This window comes from Cervus canadensis, chromosome 1, assembly GCF_019320065.1.
Source record: "Cervus canadensis isolate Bull #8, Minnesota chromosome 1, ASM1932006v1, whole genome shotgun sequence".
In the NCBI taxonomy this organism is placed as follows: domain Eukaryota; kingdom Metazoa; phylum Chordata; class Mammalia; order Artiodactyla; family Cervidae; genus Cervus; species Cervus canadensis.
In genome coordinates, this window is record NC_057386.1 from 13,424,194 (window position 1) to 13,449,904 (window position 25,711).

The 25,711-nt window shown below is 44.7% G+C and overlaps 1 protein-coding gene across 5 annotated transcripts in view; it reads left to right on the forward strand.

Annotated features, from left to right (window-relative positions):
- The window catches only part of PITPNC1 (phosphatidylinositol transfer protein cytoplasmic 1), a 262,354-nt gene that overhangs the window by 205,539 nt on the left and 31,104 nt on the right, over positions 1-25,711 (forward strand). For all 5 annotated transcript variants that reach the window (XM_043464325.1, XM_043464303.1, XM_043464332.1 and 2 more), the window contains exon 6: positions 3,609-3,704. In XM_043464325.1, the coding sequence (XP_043320260.1) occupies positions 3,609-3,704 (96 nt within the window). The remainder of the gene's footprint in view (positions 1-3,608; positions 3,705-25,711) is intronic.

Consider the following 25,711-nt stretch of genomic DNA (forward strand, 5'->3'; position numbering starts at 1 on the left):
TTTTCATTCCAGTCCCAAAGAAAGGCAATGCCAAAGAATGCTCAAACTACCACACATTTGCACTCATCTCACACGCTAGTAAAGTAATGCTCAAAATTCTCCAAGCCAGGCTTCAGCAATACGTGAACCGAGAACTTCCAGATGTTCAAGCTGGTTTTAGAAAGGCAGAGGAACCAGAGATCAAATTGCCAATATCCGCTGGATCATAAAAAAAGCAAGAGAGTTCCAGAAATATTATTCTCTTTATTGATTCCGCAAAGCCTTTGACGTGTGTGGATCACAACAGATAGAAAATTCTTCAAGAGATGGGAATACCAGACCACTTACTGCTCCTGAAAATGTATAGCCGGTCAGGGAAGCAACAGTATAGAACGAACATGGACAGACTTGGTTCCAACACTGGGAAAAGGAGTACGTCAAGTGTTATTGTCACCCTGCTTATGTTAACTTATATGAGAGTACATTCTGAGAAACCACTGGGCTGGATGCAAGCACGAAGCTGGAATCGAAGATTGCCGGAGAATGATCAATATACCTCAAGACATGCAGATTGGCAGGAAGCAAAGAGAATAAAGGCCTCTGATGAAAGTGAGAGGAGGTTTGAAAAAATTGGCTTAAAAACTCAACATTTCAGAAAACTAAGATCATGGGCATTCTGTCCAATTCACTTCTGGCTAAATAGATGGGAACATGGAAACAGTGAATATTTATTTTGGGGGCTCCAGAATCACTGCAGATGGTGACTGCAGCAATTGGATTAAAAGACGCTTGTCCTTGGAAGAAAGCTATGCAACCAGGACAGCATATTTAAAAGCGAGACATTACTTTGCCAACAAAGGTCTGTCTAGTCAAAGCTATGATTTTTCCAGTAGTCATGTATGGATGTGAGAGTTGGACTATAAAGAAAGCTGAGCACCAAAGAATTGATGCTTTTGAACTGTGATGTTGGAGAAGATTCTTGAGAGTCCCTTGGACTGCAGGGCAATCAAACCAGTCAATCCTAAAGGAAATCAGTGCTGAATATTCATTGGAAGAACTGATGCTAAATCTGAAACTCCAATACTTTGGCCACCTGATGTGAAGAACTGGCTGATTGGAAAAGACCCTCATGCTGGGAAAGATTGAAGTCGGGAGGAGAAGGGGATGACATAGGATGAGATGGTTGGATGGCATCATTGATGTGATGGACATGAGTTTGAGTATACTCCAGGAGTTGGTGATGGACAGGGAGGTCTGGTATGCTGCAGCCCATGGGGTCGCAAAGAGTTGGACACGACTGAGCAACTGAATTGAACTGACACTTTGATATGAGTAATTATAAAAATGTAAAGAGAAGTCTAAAGGGTACCTAAGGCTGGGGAGGTGGACACTAGGAAGAACAAACTCAGAAGGGGTCCACCTCCATGGCTGGAGCTTGACCTCCTCGCAGAGACTGTGATCATAGCCCTGGATGGCAGAGAAGTTTGCTGGGTTTCCTGGACCAGAGGTGGTCCACAGTTGCTGGGTGGCAGAAAAGTTCCCTCTGGGTACAAGTGAAATGAGACTGGTGGGCAAGAATATAGAGTCTGGGCACCATTGGCGATGTGCGGCTGGAGCAGAGGGGTGCCTACATCAGAAGGGCCACAGTGAAGGCCAGGACTCCAAAGTCACCAAGCAGCTGTGCAGTCTGGACATGCAGCTGGGACAGAGCAGCACTTCATTCCCCTCTCCCCTCAACAGATTGTGCAGCAGGAATAAGATTCACACCAGGAAGAGAAGCCCCTTCTTCCTGCAGGGTTCCTCTAATACACGGCTTAGTGTCATACTTACTGTCAAGAAGTGCGTACAGGGTCTGGTCTGTTAGAGCAGAGACTGAAGGGTGAATTTGGAGCAGAAGGGCAATAATGTAATAATGGGTGATCCAAAACTATGTGAATTAAATTAGGAAAAGCCACCTAATCTGTCAATAACTCCCTTAACCCCTGTTCATTTCCCTTTCTTTCAGTCCCATAAATTTTACCACCAATAAATGTCAAAGCTCTCTAACTTCTCTTGTAATTTACTCTCTAGCAGCTCATTTGCCTCTGGGGTGTTGCGTTCTGTTTTATTTTCTTAATGAGGCACATGTCTTCTCTCGCACACACTTAAAAGAGACTCAAGCGAAAAGCGAGAGTGAAACACACAAACACCCTGAGACCCGGTGTTTCATTTTGTGTTTCATGTCTCCACTCGAACTTATTTTCCCACCATTTCTCCATTTCATTTCAAAGCAATCCACCTCTCCCTCCCAAACACTCTGGGAGTGTCTCCTAGCACTTGAATTCACCTGGCCATGGTCGGAATCAGAGCTGATCCAGGAACCAGTCTTCCTCTGCCTTTAAGGAAAATACAGTGGCCTCCTCAGTTCAGACCGGAGAGTCAATCTCTTTGAACAGATCTGAAGAGTCCAGTATCTAACCATTATAGAAGGAAATTGGTGACAGAGCAAACAGCAGCCTGGCCAGATAATTACCAGCACAAATATTATTCAGAAAGCGTTTGGAAAGGACTAGCAGTTTCAACTTTAAAGAGCCCTCCAGATGCTATCCTGGGGGAGAACATGTTATTAATAGGCTCCAAATTTATGTCAAGACAATGTTCTTAGGCATCAACCACCCTCTTCTTCCAAAATATTTCGTTCTCTTCTGGCGAGTCAGATTTAATTAATGTTAGCAGATGATTCCCTTGTAGGAATTAGCTAAACAGTGAGATAGGGATACAATTAAGACTTTCTCCAAGGATGAAGTGATTTGCGAACTTAATCTTTTCACTATCCTTCAGAAGTGATGAGAAGATATCCCTGTAAGGTCAGAAAAAAAATGGCAGTGGGGAAAAGTAGAAGAACTTAATCTTCCCACCAGAGTGTATATCTATATACGTGGTTCTCTTACATATTTCTTTGCAAGTGTTGGGCATTCTGGGCCTGTAGAACCAACCCTAGATTGACAAAAAGCCATCTCAGTACTTTTTTAAGCTCCACCTTCATACCCCTATGTGTACCAAAGAAATCGTGCTTTTAAATGATCAGGAATAATACACTGGGTAATGGGATTGTGGACAGTCTATATTTTCTTCTTTTTGTTTATCTGTATTTTCTGCAATGAGTGTATGTTATTTCCAAAATTAAATATATGTGAACACTTTAAAAAAAAAAACAAACCTTATTTTTCTTCTCTAAATCTCAGGCTGTATTACTGCTTTTTGTCTCCTATCTACCCAGAACCTTTTTAGCCTCTTCCCTCTCCCTGTTTAGATTAACTGCCAAAAATCAGCAGACTTCCTTTTTGGAAGAGATTTATTTCTTCACTCTTGAACTTCTAAAAACAGCTTGTTTTATCTTCTTCCCCTCACCAAGCGGTGATTGATGCCACACCTGCCTCTGATGTGACAAAATGTAAGCGATGAATAAAAGCTTCTCATGATTCTTGCACATTCTGAGGCAGCGGAAAGCTCTCACCAGGGGCACTGAGCCATGTGAAGATGCTCTGTGGGGAGTTATTCTGCCTCACGCACCATTGGGCCAACTTGCGGGCACCTTGAGGATCTCACCTACCGTCACTAACCTTTGATTTGTTGCTCTGCTCTTTCAGATTTTTGACAATGAAGCCAAAGACCTGGAGAGAGAAGTTTGCTTTATCGATATTGCCTGTGATGAAATTCCAGAACGTTACTACAAAGAATCTGAGGTGAGCAATAGACGGGGTGTCATGTGGAAGAGAGTTATTCTTTCAGCAAACCTTTATTAAGTCCACCCTGACCCAGGACACATCCATCTGTCTTTGTGTTGATTCAATTTACTGTTACATCTTACTGAATTCTTTACTTTGAGACTCAGAGTGGAGTTCCTACTTCTTGGGGCCCATCATTAACCCCAGCTGCCACTCACTTTCAGTGTAGTCTTCTGTCTCCCCAGCTCTACCATCATTCTGGGCAGCAAAGTAACTCGCAAGGCTGAACCACACAACTGATAACTGGCCTATAAAACACAGTGGCCACCTCTGGCTTCCTGTTTGGCCAGGCCTGGGGCCAGCCTGTCTCCTCCTCTGCAGGGGCTGTGTTTTATTTCTATCTTTGGGGTCTAACACAAAGAAAAGGCTCAATGAGTCCTCCGTGAGTGAATATTGAAACTTGGGCAGCTTGTCTCTGCACAGAAACTTTGTCTCAAAACTGAAAGGGGCTTCATGAAGCCCTCTCCTTTTTTTTATCTTGACTGAGAATAAATTTAAGAAAATACCTTTCCGTATGATTTCAACCTACCAGAATCCACTGTTTGCCTCAGTGCAAACTTTTATCCTGTTAGTGTAAGTCACCACTTAGGGCCTGTTAGTATTTTATTAATGGCTGCTGATGGAACTTGGGTGACCCCCTTGTAAATAACGTCCCAGCCCTGCAACAACAGATGCTGGGCTATTTTTGTTGTTTAGCAACATGCAGCCAATCACAGTATGTTTGGACTCGTGGCCCTCTTCTCGTCCTTGAGTGGTAACACATGGACCTTGAAACTCTTTCCTCGGCTTCATTAAGGCTGATTTAAGATGTAATAAATAAACCCGGTAAGAATGAATTCCACCGTGACGCACGCTGGGCCCTAAGTGTGGTTCAGATGTTTTTTGCCTCCACCTTTTGGGATCCATTTGGCTGTCAGAGTCTAACCCAGTCTCAGCGAGTGCTTAGCTGCTTAATTGCAGGCATGTGCTCTGCAGCTGCTGTCCCTTCAAATCTTGGGAGAGGCTGATGGGAATGACTCTTGGTGGGACTCAAAGGCTGAGCCTTTGAATGTTATCCATTTACATTATACTCTGCAGCCAGCCACACTCATGAATTTTCAGAAAAACAAAGCAAAATGCCCTCTGCATAACTGTGGACCTGCTCAAGAAGAGAAATCTGGCCTCCCCTTGTCTTACTTTTCTGTGGTTTCATCTCAAGGCCACCAATACTTACGGGGCTTCAGTGATGGGGAAAGCGTCATGCAGCGCACTGGGTGAAGCTGTTGCCTTGCCGCCTCTGTGGCTCCTTGAGCCTGGGGGACTGTTGTCTTACCTGAACATCCTGGTCCCTTTGGTAGCTCAAGCCTTCTAGAAAGGCAGTGTTGCCAGAACACTCTGAACTGATTTCAGCTCTTCCTCTTAGATGGCTTCAGTGTGGTCCTGCCTGGCATCAGGGATCCCCTGATTCAGTGGAAAGTCTTAGCACAGATACAGAATACTAATAACAAAATCAACAAGACTCATTTCTGTCAGCCAGTGCCTGACTCATCTCCCTGAGCTTTGTGCTCCCAAGAACCACCACCGGCAAGCTTTTCCTCACTGACACAGATACTCGAGGAACACTTTTTTCATGCTTCACTGTCATTCATTTTCCCGGGCCATAAAGTATTCTTTTCAAGATACAGTTTGACCAAGGAAATGATAGGGGAATAGTCACTCATCCAGTAAATTATGTACTGAGTACTCACTGCGTGTCACAGACAATATTTAGATGGGGACATGGCAATGAACAGAAGAGACACAGAGGGTCTCTTCCCTTACAACACTTCCAGTCTAGCACGGGAGCCAGGCAATAAAGAGCTAATCCCATAATAAACATGTGGAGTTAAGGAAGTTTGCAGGGCGAGACCATGATAAGGAAACTGACCATAAGAGGATGGGATCAGGAAAGATGCTCGGGAAGACATGACCCGCAGGAGGAAAAGAGCTGGGGTCGGTGCTCCAGGTGGAGGTGACACCTGTGCGGAAGCAAAAGAGACCAGTGTGGCGGCAGCAACAGAAGGAAGAATGGCAGGCAGGGAGGTTGGGAAAGATGATGAGGCCACGTCAAGATGCTTAGATTTTATTCACCTGCAGTGGAATGCCTCTGAAGAAATTAAAGCTGGGGCATCATGTGCTCTGATTTATGCTTTTAAAAGTTTGCTCTGGGTGGAGAATGGACTGTCCAGGAGCAGAGTGGAAGTCAGGAAACCACTGAGGTCATCGGAATTATCTACTGTGTTATTTAGGTTATATGGTAACTTGAGCTGGAGGGCTGGGAACAGAGGGTTCTGAGGTATCTACTGAAGATAGAGTTGACAGGGATTGGTCATAAACTGGGTGTGAAGATAAGAGAAAAGGAAGAGTCAGGATGACCCTAAGGTTTACTGCGTGGACAACAGATAGATGGGGGTGAGAGAAGAAAAGGAATGGATTTTGGAGAAAGACAGATGGATTTTGTGATGCCAGTGAGACATCTAGAACAAACAGAAATGAGTCTGGAGCTTAGATAAGAGATCTGGGCTGGAGACAAATTGGGGAGTATTTTGGAAAGAGAAGAATTTAAAGTCCTGAGGATGAATGAGGGTGAACAAGCATAAAGTATAATGGGAAGGGAGTTCAGGTCCTAGTATCACATTTAGGACAGTAGTTGGAGATCAGGGAGAGGATGGCAAGGCCCCAGGAATCTGCAAAGAAATAGACAGAGAATTAGAAGGGAAACAAGAAGAGAGTACCAAGGGATGCAAGTTTCGAGAGAAGAGAGTGAATGGTTATGCTTAGTGCTGCTGAGAAATCCAATGAGATAATGGAAAACTGTCTCCAAGAGCAGTGCCTCTCAACTGAGAGCGTCCTTACCCCACGAGGATGCTCGCGATGTCTGGAGACGTTTCTGGTTGTCACAGCTTGGGAGTGCTGCCAACCATAACCACATTCTGGAATACACAGGACAGCCCCCACAACAAGGGTTGTTGTTTAGTCACTAAGTTGTGTCCGACTCTTTTCTGACCCCATGGTCTGTAGCCCACCAGGCTCCTCTGTCCCTGGAATTTTCCAGGCAAGAATACTCGTTGCCGTTTCCTTCTCCAGAGGATCCTCCCAACCCAAGGATCGAAGCCGAGTCTCCTGCACTGCAGGCAATCAGATTCTTTACCTCTGAGCCACCAGAGCATCCCAATCCTCACATGTCAGCATGCCAAGGCTGGAAAATCCTGCCCTGAAAGTAAATGTCATTGGAGATGAATTGGATTTCATTCATTGGCAGTCTGGATTTTGCTCTCACACCCAGAGCCATCCCTGCCTGTCCTGGAATCTTAGGGTTACTTAATGGATGTGGGAGAAAGGGGCCCCAGAAGGCTTAGCCCTGCACATTCTGTCAAGCACTGCTTCCCAGACGATCACCAGCCTACATTACATGTAGAATTTTTTCTCACTGTCTCTGGCAGTTAGACCACAAAGGAAAGAGCATAATTGGGAATCGCAATAAAACCATAGGAAAAGTGTGTTCCGTGGGATTCCCTTGTGACCCAAACCCACCATCAGTCAACTTTCAGAATCCAGATTGCAGTATGAACCCACCAGAAGGGAGAGAGTGAGTTTCCAAGGCTGTTTGGGTTGTGTGTCATTAGCCAGGGACTGAGAATAAGGGCTGGAGATACCAAGGGAACACTTCATGCAAAGATGGACACAATAAAAGACAGAAATGCCATGGACGTAACAGAAGCAGGAGATATTAAGAAGTGGCAAGAAAACACAGAAGAACTATACAAAAAAGATCTTCATGACCCAGATAACCACAGTGGTATGATCACTCACGTAGAGCCAGACATCCTGGAATGCGAAGTCAAGTTGGCCTTAGGAAGCATCACGATGAACAAAACTAGTGGAATTCCATTTGAGCTATTTCAGATCCTAAAAGATGATGCTGTGAAAGTGATGCACTCAATATGCCAGCAAATTTGGAAAACTCAGCAGTGGCCACAGGACTGGAAAAGGTCAGTTTTCATTCCAATCCCAATAAAAGGCAATGCCAAAGAATGCTCAAACTACCGCACAATTGCACTCATCTCACATGCTAGCAAAGTAATACTCCAAATTCTCCAAGCGAGGCTTTTAACAGTACATGAACCAAGAACTTCCAGATGTTCAAGCTGGATTTAGAAAAGGCAAAGGAACCAGAGATTAAATTGCCAACATCCATTGGATCATCGAAAAAACAAGAGAGTTCCAGAAAAACATCTATTTCTTCTTTATTGACTGTGCCAAGCCTTGGACTGTGTGGATCACAGCAAACTGTGGAAAATTCTTCAAGAGATGGGAATACCAGACCACCTTACCTGCCTCCTGAGAAATCTGTATGCACGTCAGGAAGCAACAGTTAGAACTGGACATGCAACAATAGACTGGTTCCAAATAGGAAAAGGAGTACATCAAGGCTGTATATTGTCACCGTACTTACTTCACTTCTATGCAGAATGCATCATGTGAAATGCCAGGCTGGATGAAGCACAAGCTGGAATCAAGATTGTGGGGAGAAATATCAATAACCTCAGATATGCAGATGACACCACCCTTATGGCAGAAAACGAAGAAGAACTAAAGAGCTTCTTGGTGAAAGTGAAAGTTGGCTTAAAACTCAGCATTCAGAAAACTAAGATCATGGCATCTGGTCCCATCACTTCTGGCAAACAGATGGGGAAACAGTGGAAACAGTGACAGACTTTATTTTCTTGGGCTCCAAAATAACTGCAGATGGTGACTGCAGCCATGAAATTAAAAGATGCTTTCTCCTTGGATGAAAAGCTGTGACCAACCTAGACAGCATACTAAAAAGCAAAGACATTACTTTGCTGACAAAGGTCCATCTAGTCAAAGCTATGGTTTTTCCAGTAGTCATGTATGGATGTGAGAGTGGGACTATAAGGAAAGCTGAGCACTGAAGAATTGATGCTTTTGAACTGTGATGCTGGAGAAGACTCTTGAAAGTCCCTTGGACTGCAAGGAGATCATACCAGTCAATCCTAAAGGAAATCAGTGCTGAATATTCATTGGAAGTACTGATGCTAAAGCTGAAACTCCAATACTTTGGCCACCTGATGTGAAGAACTGACTGATTGGAAATAGACCCTGATGCTGGGAAAGATTGAAGGCAGGAGGAGAAGGGGACGACAGGGATGAGGTGGTTGGATGGCATCACCGACTCAATAGACATGAGTTTGAGCAAGTTCGGGGAGTTGGTGATGGACAGGGAAGCCTGACGTGCTGCAGTCCATGGGGTCGCAAAGAATCAGACACGACTGAGCAACTGAACTGAACTGAGAATGAGGGAAACAACCAGTTTAGAAGTCATTTCCAAACAAATTTCTCCTCTGTACACTGTAAATAATTAACATCCTTCTCCCTGCCACAAGAGTTTCTTTCTAAAATGAAATCAGACCTTGTCATTTCTGCTTAAAAGCTCAATCCCTTAGTATGGTTCTCTGCCTTCTCCCCTTTCTGACCCTCACCATCTCTGTGCCTCTGAATTGGAAAGCTTCTAGTCATTAGCGTTTAGAGTTCCGTCAAACGCACTTCTACTCTGTGGGCTTCCTGGGCACCCCACTCCCTACCCCCTGGAGCAAGAGTTTTGGTCTGTGGTTTCTAGATTATACTAGCTCCACAAAAACAAGGGCTGTCTTCTTTATCTCCATACCCCAGGAGATAGGATAGCACTGGCACATAGCAGCTGCTCACAGAACAGTTGTTGAATGAATGAGTGAAAGCCATGGGCTTTATTTTTTTTCTTCTAGCAGTGACAGTCTCAGAACGAGTGCTATCAAAGCAAATGCATTTGTAGCCATTAAGCTAACAGTTGTGCATCAGTTCCATATATATATATATATATTAATCTGAGGTCTACAGCTTTATGAGCTTTTTCTTCCAATCCATCTTTCTAAGTTGACTGTGTCAGCATCATAAATAGGAAACACATTTTCTGCAGAGAAGGCTGAAATGCTGGTGGACTCAATCTGTTCTGAGATTTTTGAGGTTTATCCATTCAGACCAGGGTTATCTGGGTCACCACTCAGCTCCTGTGTGTGTCTCTTTCTGTCTCTCACACACACACACACACACACACACACACACACACACACTGCCACCCAGGACTAAGCAGGGGGTTGAATTATTTTCTTTTCTTTTTCCATTTGTCCCTGGAAACCTCCAAACCACATGAGAGGCAAGGATGCCTCTCTCATTAAGGTGACAGGAGCTAGAAATTTTCCGCGGGGTGCCCTCTGTCTGGTGGCATAAGAGCCCCCACTAACCAGAGTTTTAGCAGGACTCAAGGCTCAGAATCTGCTGAGAGCCCAGCCCAGCACCGTCTTTATTATCATTTTGCCACTGTTTCCAGTCACATCAGGGGCCTGAGCCGCAGCTCCCAAGAGCCTCTCAATCTCAAGTTTTTTGCTCTCCTACATGTAGCAGGACTTTGCAGGGCAGCACTGCATTGTTAAAAAATCAGTGTGGCTTCTCAGGCACAGAGGGCACCTCCATGAGTCTCCACGCAGCCCCGCCAAGGCCCTGAGCCCATCAGAATCATAACTCTCTGGATCAGGTCATTTACACACCACCCAAGCAGCAAAGACGAAGTGAAGCCAACATCTGAGCAGGTTGTACTTGTTATGTGGTTGACACGTGGGTTCTTTCCTCTGCCAAGATGTCCATCCCTTTGATGCTCTGCCAAGATTTCAAGGTGAAGATCCCAGCCCAGGAAGGAGGAACTGGAGACGATAAGTCATAGCACGCGCTCAGAGGACACGGGCAGTGAGCCCACACCTGCCAAGCTGAGCTGGCCATTTGGGATGAGGGAGCAAATCTTGACACCCAGCCTCCAGGATTGGTCGAGCCTAGACAATCTCCAAAAGTCAGGCTTAGGGAGCTCTGACTCAGAGGCTTTTGTGTTGGCTCAAGTCCAACCCTCTTTCTCCTCGATTCACTGCAGTCATTTTTAGTTTGATTTGGTTTTATTTTTTATTTTTTTGGCCTTGTCCCATGGCATGCAGGAATCTTAGTTTTCCCCCACCAGAGGTCAAATCCAAGCCCCCTGCATTGGGAACACAGAGTCCTAACCACTGGACCATCAGGGAAGTCCCTCATTTGCATTTATTAAGTGCTTACGTGTGCCAGGCTCTGTGCTAGGCTCTGGGGCTACAAAGGCCATAATCTCACCAGTCTCCACCACCATTTGAACTTGATCTTCTTTTTTTAAATAGAAAAAGGAAATCTCTCCTTCCTTTTGGAAGATGTAAAAGAAGTCTCCATTTTACCAGTTATAAAGAGCGCAATAATTCTAATGGAGAAATTAAAGAAATTCACAGTGTCTTAAACTTGGGTATCAGTGAAGGAGAATGTGAGACTGTCTGAGAAGCAAGTAGCCCTGATATAATTGGAGGTAGGAGGGTACAGGAGGTCTTAGGCAGGATTTGATTTAGAGCTTTCCCTTTGAGTTGGTTAACTGGGGGACTCTTTAGAACTCAGCCTCCAGGCCCCAGGGTTAGAGTTTTTCTGAACTAAGAAATCCTTGGAAGCCAGTTCATTGGTCTCACCGATGTAAATATCTGCTGGATTGTCTCTTAAGGGAGAGAGAAGGGAACAGAGATGTGTCTAACTTTTCCAATAACTGTCAAGGGTGAGAGATTAAATGCCTTTTGCTGAGTACAACGGGCCCCCAGAAAGGGAATGAAGAGATGAAATGAGCAAATATTGTCATACATAGCTGTACCCTTCAGTACAAAGTGCTTCTTTCGAATACCTACTCCCTCAAATTAAAAATACTTTCATGTCAGTCTATATCTTGGCGGGTGAGGGTGGTCAGAATTTTCAATTATCTTCAAATGGCCAGATTTAACACAGCTGCCTCCCACTGGGGTGCATGGTGCAGTTCATGTTGTTGTGTTGTTATTGTCATTTTTTTCCCTTTTCCCTCCATCCATCTGTTTCTTTCTGAGAATATAATGCAGCTGTTTGGTGATGGGCTCCAATTTACCAGTGCTGGGTGCCTCTAGGAGAATAAGAACTGGTTTGCTGGTGTGGGGCGAAGCCCCTGCTGCCAAAGTGCTCCCTGGTGACAGCCACCAAAGCTGAGGCAGGAAGTCTGCAAGACGACGGTCAGGGTAAGGGTCCCCCAGAGCTGCTGCGTCACAGGGTCTCCATGAGGCCAGTTCCATTAGAGACGGAAGCTTGTGGAGGCCTCTGAAAGTGGCCGGAGCAGTAGATGAGAAGGAAAGCCCTGGGAAGAAGAACATTCTTCAGTGGAGCTTCTTTTAACCTGCTTCCTCCAAAGCCTGGGTAACAACACAAGTGCCTCCAGGGGTCCCAGGAGGAGAACAATATGGTGACCAGACTGTCTTTACAAAGACCCTCCTGATCCTGCAGGACGGCGTGAGTCATCTCCTAGGCAGCTGCCTTTCCTTCTCCCCGCCCGCCAGTCCCCTTTGCAAGTTGGATGACGTCCTGTTCATTAATCCAGGTGGATGGCACTGGAAAAGCAATGGGTATCCCACCCAGTGGGAGGCTTCGATGATATTTGAGTGACTCGCTTTGTGTGTGGGATTGGCGATCCCATCACCTTAGCCAGGAAGACTTGGTCCCAGCAAGGCTGCAGAGAAGTCTGCCATTCCCGTGATCTTCGAGAACATATCCTCTGTGAAGACGCAGTGTGAGACCTTGGGTGTTGACACAATCAATGAAAAGTGGACACCCTCACCTTTGAGAAGCCCGTGATCTGGTTGGGAAGATAAAGGCTGACGGCATAGGCTAAATGATAGCCTAGCCTGAGGCAGCAGGAGAAAGGCCTTCTCACCATGTGGGATTCACTCCCCAAAAATTCCTCTGCTCTACCATCACCACGTGAATCAAGAAGGGGGCAACCCCATAAACAGAAGTGGTCAGGGGGAACTTTATAGGAGTAATGAAATCTGAACTGGGCCTTTAAACAATGTCTACTTTTATTGTTTTATCTGTTCACAAAATAATGCGTGATCCTTGTTTAAAAAAAAAAAAAAAATCCAGGATTTCCTTGACAGTCCAGTTAAGACTCCATGCTTCCAATGCAGGGGGCGTAGGTTTGATCCCTAGTCGGGGAACTAAAATCCCACAAGTTGCAGCGTGCAGCCAAAAAAAAAAGCCCAACATGACATAAATGTGTAACATCAAAAAAACAAGTGTCCTGTGATACCTAATCACAGAGTTAAATGTTGTTGAAGTCGGTATTTGTGGTGTTCATACTTAAACATAACACATACATAACACTATTTTATAAAATTGAGCTCATAGGATGCAACTTTGCAACATTCATTTTCTCAATGATATAAGCTTACTGTCTTTCTGGGGCAGCACACATCTCTCTGGCAGGCTTTGTAACAACTGTATAATGTGCCCGTTTGATGGACATTTAGAGTGTTTCCACTCTTTCACTGTTACAGTACTGCAGCAACATTCTCATGCTATATTTTTTTGGTATAGTTTTAGTATTTCTGTAGAATACTTTCTAAAAGTGAAATTGTTGTATCAGTGGGTATGCACTTAAGGAGGCCTCCCAGGTGATCACAGCCATCACAGTGGTGCTGGCTTCATCAGCACCACTGATTGACCATTTTGAATCTCTTCTTCCATTCAAATGAGTGGATGAATGGAGACATGAGATGAGATGCAGTGAGATGATGTGAAAGCCCAGCCCTGGCACATAGTTAGCATTTAATAAATGTTCCCTTCTCCCTGCTTTGACGCCGGCACTGAGATCTGCAGATGTGTTGCTGGTGTGGTTGCTCAGCAGAAACAAGTGTCTTTGGAAAGTGGCTGCCATGAGTTGGGCTGTGGACATCAGTTTGCATGTTGCTTTTTACCTGTTGGCATGAATGGAGAAAAGAAGCAGAGAGCTGATGTCAGTCACTCCAGTTCACAAGATGACAGAGTTTGCTGCAGGTACAGCAAGATCCTTCAGAAAATAGAGCCATTTGTACAGCTGAGACTTTTTAATTAATTAATTATGGCTGCACTGGGTCTTTGTTGCTGCACATGAGCTTTCTCTAGTTGCAGCGAGCAGGGGCTACTCTCTCTAGTTGCAGTGCGTGGGCTTCTCATTGTGGTGGCTTCGCTTGTTGCAGAGCATGGACTCTAGGGTGTGAAGCCTTCAGTAGTTGCAGCATGTGGAATCTTCCTGGACCAGAGATCAAACCCATGCCCCCTGCATTGGCAGGTGGATTCTTAACCACTGAACCACCAGGGAAGTCCCCAAGTGTATTTTAGAAGAATAAGAGTTAAGACTTTAAAAGAAGGAAGCAGGGTCCAAAGGGCCCAAGGCTTTCAACCAAAAGTGAACAGATGCAAGCAAGTTCTTCTTCAGTCCCATCTCATGGAGAACCTCCCTGTGTACTTTCAAGAAAGCAGACATTAAGTCCACACCTTGCTCAGAACTTGGGTCACCTACATCAGCCCCTGCTATTTTTTTGTCTTATTAAAACACCAGAACTTCTTGACCCTTAAAGCAGAGTTCCCAAATCAGATTAGAATCCCCTTAGAAGCTTCCAAAAAATGTAGATACCTAGAACTGTCTCGACCTGCCTAACCAGATGCAGTAAGATAGGAAACAAGGATAAATGCACCATGTTTAGGGGGGAAGAAACCTTCTGAACAGAGCATCCCAACCTTTTTCATGGCATGATGCACATAGGAAATGATCAGTTTTGACTGGCATGTCGGGGAGCTCCTCATCACAGAGGACCACCCGAAGGGTCAGGAAGCCCAGTCTTCTCACCCAGGGACCGAGGGAACCAGTACGTTGTCACATCCATTATCCATTCAAGGTAAGGAATTTCTGCCTAGAAGAGATGCATTTACCATGTTCACATTTTAAAAGCATTTTATTGTTACTTAATTTTGTAGAGACAAAAGGAAACAGCAACGTAAGCCTGGAAGACTGCCCACTCCCCTACCGAGGGAGGGGTCAGTACCTTTGAATTTCATTCCATCTGCTGAGAATCTGATCCCATCTGTCATCTGTAGAGTCTTACTCAATGCCTTCCTTGCCAGCCAATAGTGTTTTTATAATATACATTTGTGCAGTTTTCTCCTAAGTTGCTTCTGAGTTGGGGTCTGTCTTCGGATCACCCAAATTTATTCTCTTTCATTAAAAACCATGGTCAGTGTCCATCAGATCCTCTGGCTAGGTCTTGCCCAAGCCATTTCCCAACTAGCTGTAAGAATCTGGAGCTATGACTGGGAAGATGGAAGTGGTATTTTTCTCCCTTGAGAAATAAGACCTGACCCAGTGATTGCCTCCTCCACTTCTAATTTTTTTGCAGACTCCAAGTACAACTGTTCAGCTTCTGCTCCAAAAATATCCAGGAAAGAATAGGTGCTATTAAGTTGCTTGTCTTCATCTTTTATTGTTAAGGGACCCAAAGAAAGACATACAATTACCAGCTCATTAACTTGGGCCTTAGAAGTTTTAATAGATTTCTCACCGAATTGCTAAACCCGACTTCAGAGGGACAGGAACTAACTTTCGAGAAAAAGAAAAGTCCTTGCTAAGTTGTTTTATTCAACTATATCTTTTAGTGATAACTACAATGTAGAATAGATATTGTTTCCATTTTACAGATAGGGAAACTGAGGCTCAGAAAGTCTCGGTAGCTTGCCAGTGTTTCAGGAAGCCTTGATTCGAATTCCAAAGATTGTGCTTCTCCTGCCCCACCAAGCTGGCTCCTTCAGGCAAAGCTGAAGGTACAGACACTATTGTCTGTCTTTAAAAAACACTCTAGATATTTGTTTCCTTCTGAAACGTAATTCGCTAACCCCGAATCTCAACGACCGAGTGAGTGGGGAATCGCTGGGAAAGACAGAGTAAGAGGAAGGGTCTTTCAGTCCCTTAGTTACCCTCTTTAACTTTTTTAAAAAAATATTTATTTATTTATTTTAGCTATGCTGGGTCTTGGTTGCGTCACTCGGGATCTTTAGTTGTGGCATGTGGGATCAATTTCCCTGACGAGGGGTCAAACCTGGGCCCCCTGCATTGGAAGCATGGAGTCTCAGCCACTGGACCACTAGAGAAGTCCCCCTCCTTAGCCTTAATGGTCTCATGAAAGTTGACTCCCTATCTTATAGGTAAATAATAGTGATTGAAGCAAACCTGGTCTGGGAAAAAAGAAAACCTGGCCATCCCACAATTGAGTAATACAGGAACCCATTAAAGACAAAGTAAAAGTCATAACCCCGAAAGAAAACACCCCCCAACTTCCAGTTTGGGAAGCATTCCTCTTATTTTTATCATCCCCACAGCAGTCCTGTAGTTAAATAATTTGCCCAGGTTCACACAGGTAGTAGTTGCTGAATCAGCAATTCAAACCCATGGGCGTCTCATTCCAAAGCTCTTCTGGTCTCCCATTCAGTCTGCTCCACAGAACCTAGGGCCCCACAGAGGTGCTTCTTGAGCCCAGTGAACAATGACGTGGAAGTGAAAGTGGTAGGCACTCAGTCATGTCCGACTCTGCGACCTTCTGGACTGCAACCCGCCAGGCTCCTCTGTCCATGGGATTCTCCAGGCAAGAATACTGGAGTGAGTTGCCATTCCCTTCTCCTGGGGATCTTCCCGACCCAGGGATCGAATCTGGGTCTCCTGCATTCCAGGCAGATTCTTTACCATCTGAGCCACCAGGGAATTCAAATAATGAAGGCTGAAATAGTACAAGGAATCCACTCTTCATTTTTACCTGCTTTATATATTGGGATTCCAAATAGTGTTTTTTATAAGCAGCTTGCAGTTTTTTATTTAGTTAGTTAATTTAGCTTTGGTTGCCTCAGGTCCTAGTTACAGCATGTGGGCGTCTCACTAGTTGTGTGTGGGCTCCACAGCCCATGGGCTCTGTAGATGCAGTGTACGAGCTTAGTTGCCCCACAACATGTGGGATATTAGTTCCCCAACCAGGGATCGAACCCACATCCCCTTCATTGGAAGGCATATTCTTAACCCCTGGACCACTAGGGCAGTCCCCTAAATAATATTATATTTTGAAAAACAAAATGAGTTCTGAAGCTAAAATAAGTTTGAAATCTATTCCAGCTTTAAAACTGGGAATCTTATGGGGAATACGTGTAACTCTATGGCTGATTCATATCAATGTATGACAAAACCCACTGGAAAAAAAAAAAAGAACTCTCCTCAGTTCTCTATAATAAACTATATGGGAAAAAGAAAAAAAAAAAAAGGAAATAAAATAAAACTGGGAATCTTTTATTGCCTCCAAATGCAGAGTTTATTGACTATCTCTACCCCAGCTTCTGTTCAACAAGTTGGAGGTCCAGGTTTCCCAAAATAATACCGCATATGAGGAGCAAACTTAGATTCAGGGACAGTTGATCCAGTGCTGATCACTGTTGCCATGTTGCAACTCATCAAGAATATTTGTTAGTCTATTATCAGCTTTTGATTTCAGGAACTTATGCTATCTATGGGCCGTATCCTCAGTATGAATAGATGATACGGTTAGTTATGTTTCATACCGTGTGTCCAAAGAGCACAGCTAAGATCAGAGTGAGCGCGGACAGTCCACAACATACAGTCCCAGCTCAAAGTCTGCAAACAGAGCCAGGTCCTAATGGCACTCCTTTCTGGGAAGAGCTTGGCTCCCAGGCTATTAGGAGAGCTGGTGCCTGGCCTCTCACTGTCACATGTAGTAAGGCAGGGGATCCTCTCCCGGTGGGCCCTTGAATAACTACTGGTTTTGATTAGAGGTGATCTTATACATAAAGAGTCGTCTCTGCCTGAAGGAGCAGATTAGCTTTGTGTAACAGGTTATTAGGGAGCCATCTCTTGTTGCTCTGGAATTGCGGACCAGGCCCAAAGCTGGGGACAAGGAGAAGTTGTAATTCCACATTCCCCAGCAGCTGCTCGTCACTGAGGTCAGGTACCCCAGGACTGGCCCAGGTGGCTCAGCTGGCCCTCTTGCCATGGCGCCTGTCTTCCATCTCTCCCCCATTCCCAGTCCATATTTGGAGATGGGGGAGGGGAGTTCTCAGAGTCGTTTGGGGTGTCCTTGCCTAACCCCAAAGCCATGTGAAGGGAGTATTCCAAGAGAATTAGTTACAGAAACTGGAGTGAAAGTGAAAGTCACTCAGTCGTGTTCTATTCTTTGCGACCCCATGGAGTATCTGGTGGGGGAAAAAAAAGGCTATTTGCCAAGCTGGGGACCTGCAGATCCACACGCAACTCTGCCATCTCTTGAGTCTGGGGCAAGGCTGCAAAGTGGCCCTAGATGTTCGTAGGGGAACGTAGAGACTGTTTGATGCCTGCTTCGCATCTGGAGATTTCTGAAGGAGGAGGCTTGTGGGAGGAGCCTGTGGCAAGGATGCTGAGATAGAGCTGTGGAGAGTGAGTCTGGAAACAGGAAGGGGGCATTCTTTTGGACATTATACAAAATGAAGATAACAGCATACTACTTTAGAGGTTTTGTAGTGAGGGAATTTCTGTTTGCTCTGAGACCCACAAATTCTCCAACTCTCTGGTACCAACCAGGTGTCAGTAATTCAATTCAGTTCTGACACTTCCTGGCTTTAGCATCACATAGCACAAGTTCAAGGACTCAGTCCTACAAGACCACTTGCACTTCAGATGCCAGTTACAAGCCCAAGGCCACCACATTATGGTTATTTTTCCCTTCCTCCCACAGCATCATCCTCACATTCGAGAATTTGCTGGAAAGGCTCACAGAACTCAGGAAAACAGTTGATTTACATTTACTCGTTTTTCAGAAAGAGTACAGTTCAGGAGCAGCCACATGGATAAAATGCATAGGGCAAGTATGAGGGAGGGAGGTACAAGCTTGCATGCCCTTCTCCAGGCATGCCACCCGCAGCCCCGGCACAGAGATGTGTTCACCAACCCGGAAGCTTTCCAGATCTCATTGTCAAGCGTTTGTATATTTCAGTTGCCAGCCTCTCTCTTCTCCCCAACTCAGAAGACAGCAGACTAAACACTTAATCTTTCTGAGACCCAGCCCTATCCTGAGGCCATCTAGGGACCGCACCCTGAGTCACCTCACATATATTTCTTCTATCACAAAGATTAAATAAGAGAGTGTACCCAAAGTGCTGGATCCAGACTCTGGTTCCCAGCAAGTATTTGATGAGCATTAACTAGTTTCGTGACTTTTCCCTCCTTCCATCCTCCACTTTCTCCTGACCACCTCTCTCAAGGTTCTCTTTTGCCTTCATCTTTTCTATAGCCCCTAAAAGGCATCACCCTCAAGGCTAGAGGCCTTTGACTACTCAATGGTTTTGTGGTTTGCTCACATTTTCCATTCTCATGCTTCCTCTTCTTCAAGTAGAGAGTCTTGAGTTTTTCTGGCCCTGAATTAGAACCGAGAAGGGCTCAGAACACCCACCAAAACACTCCCCCCGCCACCACAGCCACCTTTTTCTCTGCCTTTCTGCATGTCAGACACTCCTGAGTCAAGTTCCTTTAAGAGTCGCTCTGCAGAGGACCGGCACAGATCGCTGTTTGCGGTACGCACTGGTGCCAGGAGCAAATGCTTTAAAAATAGCACTTTGGGTATTAACTGCTAACAAAGCAGGAATTCGCTGCTTCTGGCCACAATTGGCATTTAGGGTTGTATTTTTTTAAACTGATGCATAGCAGGTGACCTTTTAGTAAAGTTTTCGGTCAATTCTCAAGTGCACTGAAAGCTCCTTAGTTCTGTTGGGTTTTGTTTTGTTTTGTTTTGTTTTAATACCTTTATGAGATCCAGCTCATGTACCATACAATTCACCCATTTAAAGTATAGAATTGAGTGGATTTTAGTATATTCACAGATGTGGGTAACCATCATCACAATCAAATTGTAAACATGTTCACCAGCCCAATAAAGAAACCCTGTATGCTTTAGCTATCACACCCCCTACTCTCTTACCCTCAATCCCAACCCAGCCCTAGGCAGTCATTACTTTTCCTGTCTCTGGATTTCCCTGTTCTGGACACTTCATATGAATAGAATCCTTTAACATGTGATCTTTGGAGACTAACTTCTTTGAAAGCTCTTTAATTTTTCTGTGCATCCTTTTTAGGATTCAAGTTCAAGAAATGTTGGTGCAGGGAACCCCCTGGCAGTCCAGTGGTTAGAACTCCACGCTTTCACTACCAAGAGCCCGGGGTTCAATCCCTGCTGGGGGAACTACGATCCTGCAAGCTGTGCAAAAGGAATGTTGGTCCAAATTAGGGGCTAAATCTTAACCTGATCGAAAAGGCCATTCATTAAAGGGGAATGAAAACAATACCACCTTGGAGTCTTCAAGAAAAGTTCCCAAATGCAGGAAAGAAATCTGATGTCTTTCAGATGGGTTAGTTCATCCTTACTTGAGGGCTGATCATTATAGTTACATAATGTAGCATTTCCTAGCCAGTGACTGCTTAGCCCTTTTTCATTTAACATTTATCAAAGACTTCTAATTTCAATTAACAGGGCAAGCCCCTGTTGGCTATCGTCCTTTGTGGTTCAGATTGAAAGAGTAATTAATCACAAAGACTTTATATCTCAGTGAATGTCGGCCAATAATATTGCCTCGGAGATGCAAGCTGTGCTCCAGCCAGGCTGAGATCTCCTGCGGGTTTCTCCTTGCACCTCCCAGGTATGAGACAGGTCCTGACAAATGCAGGGACACAGTTTCACGTCGGCTGCACTAATCAAAGCCCTTAGCGTCATCTTTGTTCTGCTTTGTTCAAGTGCGAGATAGATGAAACCTGAAGGTGTGACTGACCTCCGGGGTGAGGAAGGAGGAAGCCTTCTAAAGAAGATGCATCCGCGCCGAAGGAAGGGTGGCCAGTATGGTCCATCTGGCCCCGGGGAGAAGCCCTGGCACCAGCTCAGCTCCCTCCATACAGATGGGCTTTAACGACAAGCGTCCAATTTGCCATCTGCCAGGCCTAGGGAGCACCGATGGGATTCAGAGCCAGGGCTCTTGCTGTGGATGAATTTAGAAGCCCCCGGCCAGAGGAACTTGAAGACTGGCATATTCCCAGCTAGCCAGCTGCGGGGTGGAGCCCTCAAAGCAAGAGCATTGACCAAGTGGGTGAACATGCTACGGAGGAGTCAGAGGGGAACGTGAACAACATGTGACCAGAGTACACATCTGCAAGTCAAGAAACACCAAAAGTCTCAGCAAACCAAACCACTAGAGCTAGCAGAGAGGGGTAGGACAGATTCCTCTTCACAGCCCCCAGTGGGAACCTACCTCACCAACACCTTGATTTCAGACCTCTGGCCTCCAGAGTCCTGAGAGAGTACATTGCTGTTCAAGCCAGCCCGTTTGTGGTACTTTGAACGGCCACCTTAGCAAACTTACATACAGCTGGGTTCCCTGTTAGGGAAACAAGCTCCACCCTAGTTGGGAAGATTACTGAAAGGAAAGGATTGCATTTATCTCTGTTTAGCTCTCAGCTCTTCAGGAGGAAAGCTATTAATAACCCTTAGGATGCCCAGATTGTCTGATTCAAGGCTGGTCCATCCTGACATGGGAAGATAGCTGCCGAGGGTGTCCACCTGCCAGGGAAGCTCCCAGCTTGGATAGACCATCTCCTGTGTGTGCCCTCATGTAGTTTCAGAACCTGGTGCCATCAGTAAAATCCCTTCCTCTAAGGGAGCAGCCTACAGTGGGGCAATCTGCCTTACTCTCGGCTTGTTCAACTTTGTTCCTGAAACATAAGAGAAAGAGGGAAAGGAATTGATTCTAATGTTGAAGACTGTCATTTGTCCTTGGCCCAGAACCTAGTCAGAAGCATTCAATAAGCAAAAACCCTTTTCTTGGGATTTCTTCCACCACCATCGTTACAGACACTGATGGGCAACAGCTTCCAGAAAATGGAAATGCCCAACTGCCTCTCACTGGCACAAAGACACCAGCATGATGGTGGACAGCCATATTTTTTGGCAATCATTTTTCTATACACTCAACCACAGGATAACAATGAAGTGATCATAGAGCACTTAAGATATTCCTGCTTCCTTTCTTCTGAGGATCTTAATGAGATTTGAGGAAATTGAATTGTGGTATCTCTCAAGGATGTTTCCGTATCATATGCCTCTTATCACTCTGGGACATCTCCTGTGTCTCATGCATCACCTGTTGGGTATTGGGCTGTGGACTTGCCGACATTATCCAGCTTAAGCCCTGCAGCAGTCCCACAGCGGAGTTAGTATTAACACCTTCATGCAGATGAGGAGACTGAAGCTCCCCTCTGACAGATTGTGCCAGAATTTCAGATGAGAATCTTCATAGTCTAGGTGCAGGGAGCCCAGGTCTGAGAGTCGGTTTGACCTGAGCTTGAGTCCTAGAATGTGGGTACATCAACTATTGTCTCTAAACTTCAGGCTGCTCGTCTGGAGCACAGAGATGACATTTGTCCCTTAGAGTAGTGGTTCAATTGGGACCCGGGAAGCTTCTGAAATGCTGGATGCAGAGACCCCACCCAAGACGAGTTTGATCAGAGGCAATGGGGATTTAACCATACTCCTCATCCTCCGAGGTTTCTCTCACAGTTCTGGACAACGGAAGTTCTTAGTGACAGTGGGGCTCTAGGGGAAAACCCTTTCTTGCCTGTTCTAGCTTCTCTTGGCTCCAGGAGTTCCGTGGTTTGGGGGGCCTTTATCTGTCCCCTTTTCTTGTGTTAAGGAATAGACTCCAACCTCCATGACCTTACCTGAGTCCCAAAGGGCAGATTCTAACCATTGCAAATCATTCCAAAAATATAAAATGATAGCATCTAGTCCTATCACTTCATGGCCAGTAGATGGGGAAGCAATGGAAACCGTGACAGACTTTATTTTCTTGGGCTCCAAAATCACTGTGGATGGTGACTGCCGCCATGAAGTTGAAAGATACTTGCTCCTTGAAAGAAAAGCTATCACAAACCTAGGTAGCGTATTAAAAAGCAGAGACATTACTTTGCTGACAAAGGTCCGTATAGTCAAAGCTATAGTTCACCAGTAGTCATGTATGGATGTGTAAAGAAGGCTGAGCGCCCAAGAATTGATGCTTTTGAACTGTGGTGTTGAAGAAGACTCTTGAGAGTCCCTTGGACTGCAAGGAGATCAGACTAGTCAGTCAATCCTAAAGGAAATCAATCCTGAATATTCATTGGAAGGACTAATGCTGAAGCTGAAGCTCAATACATTTTTGGCCACCTGATGTGGAGAGCCTACACACTGGAAAAGACCCTGATCCTGGGCAAGATTGAAGGCAGGAGGAGAAGGAGACGACAGTGGACAAGATGGTTGGGTCACATCACCAACTCAATGGACATGAATTTGAGCAAGCTCCAGGAGATGGTGACGGACAAGGAAGCCTGGTGTGCTGCAGACCATGCATGGGGTAGCAAAGAGTCAGACATGACTGAGCAATTGAACAACTGTCAGGGAAGGGAGGGGATGCAGAAACAAGGGAGGAGACCCCCTGAGGCCTGATTAAAGGAACCAAAGAAACTCATCAGGAGACCATCTAAAGTCAGATTAAAGGATTACAGGCTCTGCATATACCCCATCCTTATTAGCAACTCCACCCTTAAAGCATTGCTATAAAACTCCTCACCAAATCCTCCCCAGGTTGGAAACACAATTTTTGAGGCACAAGCCCACTTTGCTCCCCTCGGCCTGGCAAAGCAATAAAGTTGTTCTTTTCTACTTCACCCAAAACTATCTGCAAGATTTGATTCAGCGCCGTTGCACAGAGGCCAACTTTTTGGCATCAAGATGAAGTTGGAGGTTTATAAATTTTATTTTATAAATAAGAAAACCTGGAAATGAAAGTTTAAAACATAAAACAATCCAGTTATTTTCTTAAAAATAAATAATATACCTGAGCTTGAATCAGAATCAAAATACAAAATACTATACGATACGATATGAAATACAATCAGAATACAAAATACTACAGCCATAGAAAGAAACTAGAAATTTTAAAAATAAAAAAATTTTTAAAGTTGTAAGAAAGGTCAACTGCTCTATGAATGGGACAGTTTAGATGTTTATATTCACAAACCCAAGTGAGAGAATGAGATTTGAGAGAGATTTCTCTTGAGATTTCAAAAGAAATGAGTACTTGGGGAAAAGGTAGGGAAAATGAATAGAGGGGGAGGGGTAGACTGTGTAAAGGGGGACATTTGCAGTGACCAGAATACTTCAAATAAGACCTAGTGGGAAAAAAAACGAAAAAGGACCTAGTGGTTGGGTTGGATTTTAAAATTTTTTATTTGTATATTTTTTTGTTTTGCTTATTGTCATCCAGAGGCTTTCAGCTGGATGTTCATTTCTGATCTTGAGTTTTGAATTAATGGAGTCCTCTGGTAAATCCTTCTCCCTTACTTCCCTCCAACTCTTTGAAAGTGAATCCCTAATTATAGGCCATGTATGGGATTTACTAGATGAAATCAGCAGCTATGGATATGACGCCAAACTCTCAAAAAATCAACACACTGTTGCCATAAAAAGCCCAATTGTTCATTGCTTCTTTGGCATCTGGCTATAACAAAAACACCCTTTTTCTGTTTAATATTAAAACTAAATGTAGTGGAAAGAACATTTGACTAGAACTAGGGGAGGTTAGTATTCTTGTCCCAAACCTGTTACCAAGCGCCTATGGTTTGAGGACAAAAAAAACATTTCATTCTTTGAGGCCTCAGTATCCTTATCCATAAAATCAAGGGCATGAAGTCAAATTACCACTTCCAACTGAAAAATCCCATTCTGCATCTTGAAAATACAGTACACTCTTCTAATCTTTTCCCAAAACTTTATTTCGTGACAGCCTGATATCATTTTACAATTTTGTAGTTCCATGAGGAAAAGGAACCACACACAAATTTAAGCGTCTCCATCGTTTTCACTCTGCAGGCAGTACTTTTCTGGTCTTTCTCAGATCTGAAGTTTGCTGTGAGGCCCCACAAGTCTTAACGACTTTGGAAATGCAGTCTACCAGTGTTTCACAATTATTATTGCAGAGCCTTATTTTATTCTTGAGATGCCTGGAATCTATGATTCTACACGAAGATTCTACAATAGGTATCGTTTCAAGTTCCGCAGTGGTCAGCTGAAAGAACAAGCTGGGGCTAGTCCATGAATCAGGTACTAGTGTTGGGAAGATGAGTGTGGGGTGCACCCAGCTGACCCAGGGGCCTCCATCTTCAGGTCTTTCTCAGGCCCCCTGCACAAGACCTGAGACAAAGGAAGGCAGCTCAGGCCACGACCACACTTGTTTTGTTTGCTGGGTCCTTTGTCTCTTACATGTCTGGGTTGCCAGGAGCTTTGGTCTCTTGCTTTCAACTGCTTGCTGGCTCTGCAACTATCCTTTGTTTACCCAGTTGCTAACTGGAGTAGGACAACCGTCACTCAGGTTCACAAGGGTTTGCCTTTGTGTATTCTGATCGGCCACAATGTGAAAGCCATGTCTTTTGAGCTTCAAGATAGTTGTTGGTGTGTGCTCATTATTCACCATCACTTCGCTCTTGTGGGAAAGTCAAAGGGCAGATGGGAAAAGAAACCAGCTTCCCCTGTTTAACTCCAACTTTTGTATTTTAAGTTGCAGTAATGGCTTGGCAGTGTACATTTCCTTGTGTATAGTTTTCGGGGATGTACCTAATGGTATGAACTTTTGGAGAGTGCTGGGAAAGAACAAAGCAGCATTCTTTCCCTTTTGTCTTTGGAGATCCAGTTATTGCATCTGTTTGGAATCCACATGATGTTTCTGTTTTGTTCTTTTGCTAAGTAACAGTTCATCCCAGAATTTAGCGGCTTATGGGGATTCCCTGGCGGTCCAGTGGTTAGGTCTCTGTGCTTTCACTGCCTGGGTTCAATCTCTGGTTGGGGAATTAAGATCTCACAAGCGGCACAGTGTGGGGGAAAAAAGAAGGAATATATAGGAATATATAA